The 12,368-nt window shown below is 40.9% G+C and overlaps 1 protein-coding gene across 2 annotated transcripts in view; it reads left to right on the plus strand.

The window, feature by feature from the left end:
* The window catches only part of MARCHF8 (membrane associated ring-CH-type finger 8), a 90,165-nt gene that overhangs the window by 67,617 nt on the left and 10,180 nt on the right, over nucleotides 1–12,368 (plus strand). The window contains exons 4-6 of one of the 2 annotated variants that reach the window (XM_053983874.1): nucleotides 7,927–8,006; nucleotides 8,319–9,164; nucleotides 11,094–11,274. In XM_053983874.1, coding sequence (XP_053839849.1) covers nucleotides 7,927–8,006; nucleotides 8,319–9,164; nucleotides 11,094–11,274 — 1,107 coding nt within the window. The remainder of the gene's footprint in view (nucleotides 1–7,926; nucleotides 8,007–8,318; nucleotides 9,165–11,093; nucleotides 11,275–12,368) is intronic. The other variant, XM_053983875.1, reaches the window with a different exon arrangement.

The raw sequence follows: 12,368 nt of genomic DNA on the forward strand, positions 1-12,368 counted from the left end.
TTTAATGGAGGAGACTTTTTGGTTGCAAAGTGAGCTTCCCAGAGGTGTTGATGTTCTTACTGCTCCTGTGTCATCTCTGCCTGATCCATTCTGTGAACCTTCTACACTCTGGCGATAAGTTCAAACAAGGGCAGAGGGTGAAAGCCCCATTGGTGAAGTCAGCCCCTGATTCGCCTGCCTGTCTGAATGCTGCTTTGTGCATCCAGGCAGTTCAGTGCTAAACTGCAACAATTCTTTTGTGGTTGACAGGTGCTTTGGCTGTTGCATGCAATTTCAAAAGACAAATCAGGAAACATTATAGTAGTGCAATGCTGCATGGAAGCTTAAGTACATGGAAAAAATTTCTTTCGTTGTGAGATTTAATAGGAAAGGGCCCATTTTTTTATTCAGAATACCACAGCAACTTGTGGTATTGGGCAGATTGGGTACACATTTCAAGAATGGAAATGCTTGGCTGCCTGTATAGCCCTTTCTGAAATCCAGAGGACTTGTTGATCTGACACCATTTTAAGAGGAGTTTTTTAACCAAAATTGGGTTAAATCAATTACATGCTGTATTTCCAGATGTGTTGAAGAGTGTGTGTGTGTGTGTGTACAGAAATAATGGTCATGCTTTCTGCAACTGACTGTTTCAGCCATTGTTTTTCCACCCAAATCTAGCTTACAGCACAGCAACATAGCAAATCTGCTACAAATTCTTGGCACTGACACTTGATTCAAAGCCTTACTGGTGCTGATATGTCATTATGAACCTGCTGTGATTATTACTGTGTATCTTTCTACTGCTCTCAGTTGCACAGTGCAATTTGAGTGGAAAGGACTGAGTCAGAACTCAGCCTTTAGCCAAGAGAGGATGCTGTGTTACTTATTGTGACCAAGGAAAGCAATGCCCATGGGCTTAAAGTGATCAGGAAAGGAGGCAGACAGATGGTGCTACTGAAAATGTAATCAGCTGGTAGAGGTAGCAGGACCTCTCTGAATGTAGACCCCCAGTGTCAGGGCCAGGTGGAGCTGTCCCTTGGGAGAAAGGGGCAAAAAGGCAGTTCTCCAAGAGGCAGATGCTAAGAGAGGCAGAAGAGATGCTAGTACATGTGGCCAAGCCAAGAAAAAGCAATCACCTGAATACTTGGCTAGGGATGGAGGCCAGAAAGAGCAGAAAAAGGAGCAGGGAATTAAATGTAGGAGGATCTTCATATGGTGTCATTAAGCTGTGTGCAGTATGTTGCACAGTGGGGGATGTGGCATTCCTCCAGGCCCTTCTTTGCTTTTTTGGTATATATATTTCAAACACTCCTTTTAAATCTGCTACACGTGAAACATGTAAATTTCTGAAATCTTTTATATTTGTTTTGAAATTAAAAAAAAAAAAACATTGAAGGCAGATTTAATTGATTTAGTCATGGACTAAACACAGCCCATTTTCCCCAGCTTGCCCTGTTCAGACACATAAACAGCACTGATGCTGATTGAAGCAACCCCAGTTGGCACAAGGGAATACAGCCCAGATCCACATCTTGGCTGTTTACCCTAAGCCAGCATTTTTTCCAAGCAGCCACTGATTGCTGTGAAGTGCCTTCATCATTCAAGCCCGACAGAGAAATAATTAAGCTTTATAGAAGCTTCGTCCTCTTAAGTATAAAAGAAATGGACCCTAACACACAGCTAGTCACTAGGAGCAGCCAAAAGAGAGATTTTCACAGTAGTGATAATTCATGCCCTCCGTTCATAGATAAAGGAATTGTGCTTACAAGCAAATGAAATGAGGTCACTTACAAAGCTGATCTCTAAATAGTTATTCTCAAATTAGTGGTATTGTTTACCTTTAAAGTATCTGATATATCCTGAAACTGATGATGTGATGTCTGGAAATACCTTCAGGTCATCTGTGTGCTGTTCTTGTCATCTGATTGCTTTGGAAGGTTGATTCTAATGTAAAGGGGAAGCACTTTGTAGTCTTATTTTCATAGCTCTCCAAGGGATAAAGTTTGAAAATGCTAACACTGGGATCACAGCAAAGGAATCAAAAGTGAACTCCTTATAAAATGTAAATGCTTTGTCTTTTCTGAAGGCCTGTATAGTTTTATCTTTTGAGTAGAAGCATGCTGTAAAGTATTAGATTATTCTTAGACTGAATAGCAACCAGTGCAGACACAAAGTGGTAGCCTAAGCTTGCTATGAAATTTAAAATCCATTTAGGCTGTTCATCAGCTTGGAACAGATTTAGAAAAGCATATGAATACACACATCCACTGTTGCCTGAAGCTTTAATGGATTCAGTGAGCATTTGTCTGTAGAAAAGTAGTCCAGGTTTTTCAGTTGCAGAACTTAGCTGTCCTGTAGTCTATCAGATGACCAAGGCTTACTGAAAAGAAATGTTTCTCAGAGGTGTTCTGTTCAGGTACACGAGCCTGGGGGTAGGGAAATACAAGTTGCTTTAAAAAACTCTTCTACTGAGTTACTGGGGAAGGAAAAGACATGAAAAATTGTACAGTGTGAAGATGAAAGTACACTCTTTCCTCAAGTACGAGAGCAAGTGATCTCATGCTGGAGCACAGTGCAGTCATGTTTGTAAGGAATGTGATAGTCTCCCTGTGCTGTGATAAATTCCCTCTCCTGGGGCTGGATTCTTTCTGCATATAGGTATGAGGGCACCCCATAAAGGAACCTGCAGGGGTTTCCTTTCCTCTTTTGTTCCCTCAGTACATTCAAGGTATTTTAAGGAAGATTTTTAAAGACAAAAAGCCATATATACTTTTTTCTTATTCTCTCTGCAGAACCTGTGCAGTTTTTACTGGGTTTAGTCAACATTAATCCTGTGCTGTAGGCTGGCTGTAATATTCTTGGGGAGATTTTGAAGGGATAGATAGCCTCCTTTCTCTAGTATCTTCAGCTCTGGAATCTCTAGAGAAAAGTACCTGACACAATCCTCCTTTAGATTTCTTTAGAAATAAAAGGGAAAGCTGACTTCAGCTTTGCTTCTAGCTGCTAGACAGTTTTAATTCTAGTCATATATATTATATAAAGTATGGAAGAAAGTTCTTCCAGCAGCTGACTGCTGGTTCCTATCAAATTGTTGCCAAAATTACATAGTGGAGTTGATTGTCCTGAAATTTTCAGATACCTCTTTCCCATATCTACTCTGCAGTTTTTTAACCAGTCTCCATTTTAATAATTTGTCTTAACCCTCTCTAAAGACACTTGATTTTAATATGCACTGGAAGTCAATATGGCACGAATCTGGTAGGGAGAACTTACTGGAGGAGATCAGAAGTTGCTGATGGTTGATCCTTGCACGTTGGTACAGAAGCTTTCAAAGAGTCAGCCACTGTTAGTTCCATGTGTACATGGAACACAGTACTTGCTGAAAGTACTCAAGAACACATTAAAAAGAAAAGCAAGCCCATAATCAAAATGCCAGGTTGAAATTTGGGTTGTGGAGTGTTTCGCTCCTTGCGCTATTGCTAAATTTGTATTTGCCTGAAGCTCCTTATTCTGAAGTTCTTCCCAATAAAAGACTTAAAATTGAGCTTCTTTTCACTCTGTCTGCACAGAAGAGAGTTGTGTTCTATTATTAAATGTGTATATTTCTTTGTATGTTACTTCCAGATCCTTAGCTGAAACTTGTAGATGTTTTTGTAGCACAAGTAGTAGGGTTACAGTATTATTCCTAATCATGTGACACCTAGAAATGATAAATTTGCACATGTGGGGGAAAAGCTTTGTTTGCTTCCTTTAGACTTCCATTCAGTTGAAAAATTCTACAGGATTTGTTTCTAATTTTTTTCCTTCAGTGAATAATTCAATAAAGTTTTTAGGATGTGACGGGCCCTGTTCTTTAAAACGAGATGTAATTGCTGTTACTGAAGTGCAGCCCAGAGTGGGACAGCAGCAGCTATACCCAGAAATGTCATCTCAGATAAGCAGGTTTTCTTGAAATATACCTGAGCCATTGGCATGTTTACTATGGCTCACTTAAAAGGTGCCTTTATTTTCTTAGGCGGGGTGGGTTTTTTGGGTTTTGGTGTGCAGCATGTAATCAAAAGTATGTAATAAGGCTGAGTTTTCTTACCAATAGATAGCACTGTTCATGTGGAGGCAGAATGAGAACATATATGTGTATATATGCATGGACACCTGCATATATGCATATTAAAAAATGTATATGCTCCTGCTGGCAACCCTTCAGAGAACCGTAGGAATCCCAGCAATTGTTACCTTCAAAATTGCTGTGATTGTTTGAGTACCAGTGCAGAAGGCCATGCTGTGACCTCAGTGAATTGCATTAGATAGGAATGTCAATATACACAATTAATGAACTATTGACCTTTAGTACTGAGCTATTTTAGGCAACCAGTCGGGCTGTACAGAGTAATTCACAAGGCTCCAAGGCTCGTCACTGGAGGTGATGTTCCTCCATGCAAAGGGCATGACAGTGCAGAGAGATTCAGCAAGTGATTATGGAGATAGAAGGGTCAAATTCAGGCTGTCAAGGCTTAGGCTACGTGTCACATATGAACATGGCAGAAACCTCCTTATGAGAAGGAGGGCTCTAAAACCTACTGCTGCTGTTGTCATTATAAATAGCCAGTTTGGCCAAAGGTGCTGCTGCTGGGGCAGTAAGGGTGGTGTATACCAGAAGCTACAGAGAGGAGAAGGTTTTGACTGCTTATTTTCCCAGCCTTTTCAGAGCTGAGCTGTGTGGGAGCAGCATCAGAGCTCCAAGATAGCTGGACCCGCCTGTTTCATTCACCCATCACTGCCTCTTCTTCACTGTGTTCTGTCCTGAGGCTGCCTGTATTTCTTCTTTTCTGTGGCACCTCTCTGCCTGAAAGCTGCTGTGTCCGAGTCAGTAGACCCAGGTGAGCTGGGAGGACTGGCCAGCAGCAGTGATGTGTAACCCTGCTTCTAGATGCAGCAGAACTTGGTACTTAGGCTTTTGGCAGCAGCTTGCATTTTACTATGCTCTTGTCAGGGAGTTGTGCTTCACTGTTAGAGACTCATTGCTGTCACTGACTGACGTTCCTAGGGAAGTGACTGGCATTAGAGCCATGGTTTTACCTCTCCTCACTGTCCTACTCTGAGTTGCAGTGCAGCTCTATAAAGCTTCATGAGCAAAAAGCATGGGACAAAAGGAGGACAGACTGAGTGATTGGAGGCTCATTGAACCATGGCTTTTGGTGGTAGCCACAGCTCATTTGAACCAAGGGTAGAGCATAACTTCCTCCAATTATTTGTTTTTCCTTTTTGTGGTGCCTATCCAAGTGTGTTAATTTCTGTTCATAGTTTGGTTGTTCATACTTTTCATTATTTATGAAAATAGAGAAAAGTATCTTTTGTTCTGAAGCAGAAAGATAGGGGGGAAAGGAAATGTGCCTCAGATGCTGAGTTTCTCTAAGCCACCCTGAACAGTACTGGCATCTAGAAACAGAATACTAAACTTGAAATGCAGATGAAATTCCACAATTTCGTTTTTGTCCCAGCCTTTTAATTTCCCAATTGGCAAGACTTTTAACACTCTTGGTACCAGACAATTGGATCAAGAAACCAGTAATGTGGTTTTGGAAGGAAATTTTGGATCATTGATTCTAGTCATCTGCTATTAGACTATCACGTCATATATTCTGCTGTCCTTTTTTAGAAAAGTTCATTGCTAAACTGAAGCAGCTGAGAGATTGGATTAATTCTTAGCAGGTTACCTTCTGTGATTTGCTCATAACATAAAACCTGAGACAGATGTATTAATTGATTTGTGACTTCACTTCCAACAATATATAGCTCTGTCTCCATGGCAGAATGCAACTTGCTGTTTTACTGGTTTAATATTTTGTTTTTAGAAGATTGCTCAATATGTCTTTTAAACTATTTTATTATTTTAGTTTTATTAATTTGCAGAGTGAAGCAGTTTATCAGTAAATTAGTGTCAGATCTTTCATTCAATTGTCAGACTTTGATTTAAAAAAAGTTACTGCACAAACCCTTATAAAATATAGGATATGAAGTCAGGTGTACCTGCTTTTAGGAGAAGTTAAGCATCAAAGAGAGAACAAATTTCCAACAAGTACCTGAATTCACATCATTGTGTGATCAGAATCCTGTATCATTAGCACGTGCAAGTGGTGTAAAATGTAAAGAACTGTAGTTTCCTGGATAAAGCCAGTATTTGATCTTTGTCTTTAATTTGTTTTGTCACAGTCATTACATAGCTCATTTTGCTTTCTGGCCCAAGGTTATTCTGCTGGGTTTTATTCTATACATGTACCCAGCTTTGGGTAAAATGGGAAATAAGTTACAGTGTCTTACTAAAGATTAAGAGGTGTGTGTCAGAGTCTTGGCTGAGTCTTGCCTTTGATTCCTGCAGGCCCAGCTGTAAATGGATACCTGTTTTTTCAGTGTCTGTGCACCTGAGGTGTCCTAATGTGAGGGCAGATACATTGCTGTCTATAGTGCTGTTGACTAGAGAAATAAAACCTTAAAAGATGAGTTCTGTGACAAGGAAGGTGATTGTTTTATCTGTATTTATAAAGTAGCATGTGCATGTATCTTCTCTCACAAAGAAATAAAGAGTATAATGTGTGACAAGGAACCTTGATTTTGCTATGACAGTATAAAAGTCTGTGGCAGCCTTGTTCAAATATACAATAGGGGCTTTTAATAAATTAAGTATAGAATTGACAAGTCCCAAGACAGATACAGTGTGTGTTGCAGCATGATCAAAGCAGTGATGACTGAACAGCTCTGGTGTCTGAAGCTGAAGCACAGGGCTGGGCACATCAGGCTTCTGTGGCAGCACACCTTTTGTCACCTGAGGTCTCCCTGGTCTGGCTGTCTGCAGTTACCTGACCCAGGTCTCTGCTGGCAGTGCTGGTTTCTGTGCAGATCAAAAGAGCTGTAAAGCTTTGTTTGAGTTTTGTAAGTGCAAACAGTGTTTGGCAGCAGTGGGTGAGCAGTGCAGCCTGTCCAGCAGCTGTGGAACATGGGAGACCCAGGTTTAAAGATTCTCTGTTATGAGGTTATTAATGCAGCTGTCCTCCCCACAAAAATCTCCAGGGAGAGTTGAGAAGTTTGTCAAAGTGGCGTGCAGGATACAGCAGCAGAAAAGGTCTTTAATAACAGCCAGTGGAGTGACAGCTGAGATAATGTTCTTTCTTAGCACTTTGAGTTCAGATTTGTCTATTAAGTGTTAAATATGCCAAGAGCTTCACTTTATGTCTTTGAATTAGTTCAACTAATTCTTAATTCTTCAGTTATTCTATTTCTCACTGTGCTTTTGTTGCGACTTACAAATATGACTGCTGCCACACCTCTTCTCCAGTATGGATCTTCCAGGATGGAAGATCCTGTTCAAGTAAGAGTAGGATGAAAGGCCTCAAAAAGTACACTAAGAACTTCAGGGAATGCTCTGGGTTGGCAGATGGTGGTCATGTGCATATGCTCTTAAGGAATATCAAGTCCTCAGGTTGTGTCTGAGTTACTGAGTTACTGCTGGTTCTGTTTTGTGAAGAAAACCCCAAGCCTCTAATCTCTTGCCATCATTGTTAGAGGAAGGATTAGCTATTATATGGTAGCTAAATTCCAACTAGTTTATAGCACACTAACATCTAATTATTCTAATTACTGTAGTATTGCTCATTTCCTGAGCTATTGTTCTGTGCAGTGTTTGACAGCTGGCAGGTTCCACTCCAGAGATGTCTGCATTTGACCTTGGAGTAAAACATTTCTGTTCTGATCACTTCTTCTCCAGGGATGAGACTGTGTGACCTTTCTCGCATTTAACAGTAAAGTCACTTTCTTACAACTAGCCCTTGAGTATCTGCTGTAGAGTGATATCTGACTCCATATGCTGTGTTTCACCCTGAAGGTGATTGCTCTGCATATTGACTCCTGACTTGAGGGTTTTTTTGTTTGTTTGTTTTAATTTCACTGCAGGCTGGAAGTCCAACCTCTGTCTCTGCCCCTCATAGCTTCTCTCGGACTTCTGTTACACCATCCAACCAGGACATCTGCAGGTAAAGTGTGCCATTTGCGTGGCTACCGTGAGGCTCAGGCGAGGTTCAAATTAAAGAAAAGCAAAACTGAAAAAGCATGTTTATGGGGAAGTCAGTGATGTGGGATGCCCACTTGAAGCATACCATTTGTTTGACTCGACTGCTGTCTAACACTGCTTTATTAAATCCTACTGACTGTTTGGCCCTGCTATGTTTGCCATTCCCACACTAGCTGTAATTCTCATTTCTTCACTTTTAATTATATATGTTCTCTTTTTTAATTGGTTTTTTTTTTTCACTTTATGTGCTTTTATTCCACTATTCTGCATGCAGTTCCAGTGCAGTGTTTTCTGAGTGTTGTCATCACAGTCCAGTGCAGTCTGCTGTTGTCTTGAAAAATCCGCACTGCCAGAGCCCTATGACACAAGGGGTCACTGTGACAGTAATCTGTCAGGACACGTTACATGCAGCAAAGAGAAACTCCCGTGGGCAGGATCGGGGCCAGGCACTCAGGTCTGCTAAGAATGTAAAGCCCACCCGCACCCTGAAATTCTCCAAGTCCCTCAATGACGTGGACCAGAAGGCGCAGAGCACCAGCGAGTGCTTTGATTATGTGGAGCGGACACGCTCAGAAGGCAAACTGACCCTGAATCAAGAGCAGTGTTTAAGGATTAACAAATTTCATCTTAAAGAGAGGAAACCGCTGAATCTCAGGCCTCTTTCTTTTAGCAATTCTAAGCACTCCTATATCCCTTCCCTTTCCAACTACTCAAGTGCATCGGGAGGAGCAGAGAACCACAGCGCTGTACATATCCCCCTGCTGGAGGACAAGGTGGACCATGACTCCTCAAGGAGCAAAAAACTGTTGCGTTACCTTTTTTCCTTCTCTCACACCTCCAGCATCAGCAGCCTGCATAAATTTCATGAACTGGAGAGCTATTCCAGTCACTTCCAAGCTGACAAATCCTCCAGCATGCTGGTGGAAAGCACAGACTTCTGCTCTGATGATATGGGAGATGATGACGTCTTTGAGGACAGCACCTCAGTGAAACTCAAAACAAAAGAGCAGCGGGCACCACTCTGTTCAGTTGAGAAGGACAGTGACCTTGACTGCCCTTCCCCCCTCTCAGAAAAGTTACCCCCTCTGTCCCCTGTGTCCACATCGGGGGATACCTGCAGGTTGGTTTACCAGAGAACCACCTACCTTTTTAACCCTCTCATGTGCGGTGGTGACTGTTCTGCTTTCCCCTGCCTTTGTGCTTTTTCTGTCTCTTCTTTTACCCTGTCACCTTGCTAATACAGTATGTGTGATTTAAAGCATGCAGCCTTCTCTCTGCGGTCCTGCACCCTTCTGATGCACTTAACAAGGCTACTAAGCAAAATAACTTCCTTTGGAGTCAAATAAATTCTCCTAAAATTTAAATTATCCTAAAAGTTTTGGGGTTCTGAGATATTTTATCAGTGCCCAAACTGGGAATACTATGAGAGACTCAGCTACGCATCATGAAGGTCAAGCTGAACATGTCTTAGATTTTAATGAGCAATGTGTTGTCCTGACAGTACTGCTAGCTTGGTCAGAGGTGGGGAATCAGGAGGAAAACAGACTGCTTGAAAATTGCTTGGGAGATCAGATCAATATAGCTTTAGATATTTTTTTCCCCCTCAGTTTGTAGCCCACCACACTTTTTTATTCATTAAGGGCTTCCTGGTTGTCTTGGTCAAAGGGTATCTGAGTGCTGGCTGTTAGTGGTAGGCCTGTGTGATGTCCATAGTGTGAGGTTCAAAAATGATGGGTGTCCTTATTCCAGCTACAGAGGATTAATCATGTGCGCAGGTGTTAGGAACAACAAGATCTGGATTGTCTTCACAGTGACTTGTCTGCTGATCTGCCCTGTCCCACACCAAAAATGTGCTTAAGGAGCAAGAGTCATCAAGTTCAGGAGCAAATGTCTAATCCCTCTACCTAGCATTTTATTACCCTAGACTTTCTCCTCCCTAACAGCACTTCCTAAAGCTGGCTTTATTATTACTCTCCAATATTATTTGATTTCCCCCCTCATTACCACCATATCTAGTTCTTACCATCAACAAGATGCTGTTGTAATCCACCCACGCCTTCAGTTCCACTTGCCAGCTATCAGCAAGGTCTCAAGAGGCAAGATGCTACACATCAGTAAGAGATGTCAGTAATAGACAGGGATGGCAGCAGGCCAGAATGTACTTCACATATGCTTGGTAACTTGTATTCATTCCCTGTGCTCCTCACCATCCCCCTTTCAATTCATGACCTCTTCCACATGGTTAAAAGGACTTCACAGTGCTTGATGCTACCCAGGGGTTGTGTATAAATTGAATCTGGAAATCAAATGTCAACAGCTGGTAGTAACTCTTTATCAGATGTCTTTGCTGTTTGCACAGTTAGACTGTGAGAAAAATAGGGAATTTTGCAGAGCTGATGCTTCCTTACCAACTCTTACTAAGTCAGATTTGGAGAAGCAAAACCATTTAGAGTAAGTGTGTTTTGGGATTCAGATTCAGTGCTGTAGTTTTGCATTGTGAATCTGTCTCTTAGGAATTTGCATTGAAATTAATCACTTGTGTAAAATCCAGGCTGTCTTAATTAGTTGTTCATGATCCTGAGGTGGGCTGTTTCAGCATTGGTATTGGAATTTTTTTTCTCTTCTATTTCAGACTGTAGTGCATGAGTAGCTGTACCTCTCTGTGCATATTTTGTCTTGGGAAGTGCTGTCTGATCTGTTTAAATGCTATTTGCAGTTAAGTGCTATTGGTCTGGGTGGAACATTGTCATTTCTTGCTCAGTTTTTTCTTTTAGGTACTGCATTTCTGTCAGGCTCTGTGTGTGCATCATCTGTGAGAAAGCAGCTCTTTAGTTAGCTGTGTCTGTGCTTAATTATTTTGTGCCTGTGTATGTGCTTGTGAAGCAATTGAGTTGTTTAATTTTTTAGCTCCTTTGTGGAACACATTCCTTTGATTTATATGTCTCGGGATCCTCAGTGAACATCCATGTGTGATCACAGATACTACATGGCTCTTCCACATCCTTTCTGCTTCCTCTTCTCCTAATGAGCAGCTTTGCTTCTGATTCAGGATATGTCACTGTGAAGGAGATGATGAGAGCCCTTTGATTACCCCCTGTCACTGTACGGGAAGTCTTCATTTTGTGCACCAGGCCTGTCTGCAGCAATGGATCAAGAGTTCGGATACGCGATGCTGTGAACTGTGCAAGTATGAGTTCATCATGGAGACAAAACTGAAGCCTTTGAGAAAGGTAGGCAAAGGACCTGCTGCCCCGAGGACATGCTTTGTTAAACAGAGATCCACTCTGGAACAGGCTGTCCTACGAGCCTGCAGCACCCACCATGTATTTATTAATGGTTTTGTGGCTCCTTAGTAACTCTGGTCAGTCTTGTATAGGTACAAAAGGATTTGAATTAGCACTCACCCTGGCAAATTCAACATCACTGGAATCCAGCTCTGATAACAGCTGTTACAGCCCAGCAGCTTTCTGTATATATGTATATATATGTACATATATATGTATATGTATATATGTATATATATATATGTGTGTGTGTGTGCGTGTGTAAAATATATATATATATGTCCATGCAACAATCTGATATTTTTCTTTAGATTTTAGAACACAAAACTCTACAGCTACCAATATTTTTTTTAATGGGGAGCTTTGAATTACTGTTAGCTGCTTTAGTTTGTGGCTCTAAGATCCACATGGCTTTTAAGTTCTCTTCAAAATATGAGGGTTTAACATTCAATTTACTTTAAATCACACTTCTTGGATTTAATTTAGTTAAAATTTGTAGCTTTCTTTTTCTCTTTAAAGGATCAAACTTAACTTAGTGAAAATAATACATTATAAGTAAAAGGTGGTTCCCTGTTAAATAAGTTTTCATTTTTACTTTTTTTTTTAGGCTGTGGATGACTAGAACCTGTACTTTTGTTTAATAGATAAGTATCTTTCATAAATCTGGTGACTTAAAGTATAGGTGCTAAGATCAGTTTTGTGCTTCTATCCTCATTTTGTTCTCCCACATCCTCTGAGCTTTCAATGTCAGTTGTCAGGATTTTGAGATGGAAGTCACTGGTATTGTTAGCACAGACAAATCTTGCCATATCTACCAAAGTGGAAGAGGTTGATAATGATAACCTCAGTCTGGAACTAGAATAAATGAGAAACATTAAATTCAGTTATGATGAGCCTAAGTCATGTAGGGTGAGAAGTTCAGACTGCAGCTATCCAAAAACTGTTATGAAAACTTGTCCAAATCCTAGAAGTGACTTCTAACAGAAAACAGAGCATATTTCAAACACTTCTTACTTTTTCAGGGAGATGTACTGTCTGCA

Source organism: Vidua macroura, chromosome 8 (assembly GCF_024509145.1).
Source record: "Vidua macroura isolate BioBank_ID:100142 chromosome 8, ASM2450914v1, whole genome shotgun sequence".
Lineage (NCBI taxonomy): Eukaryota > Metazoa > Chordata > Aves > Passeriformes > Viduidae > Vidua > Vidua macroura.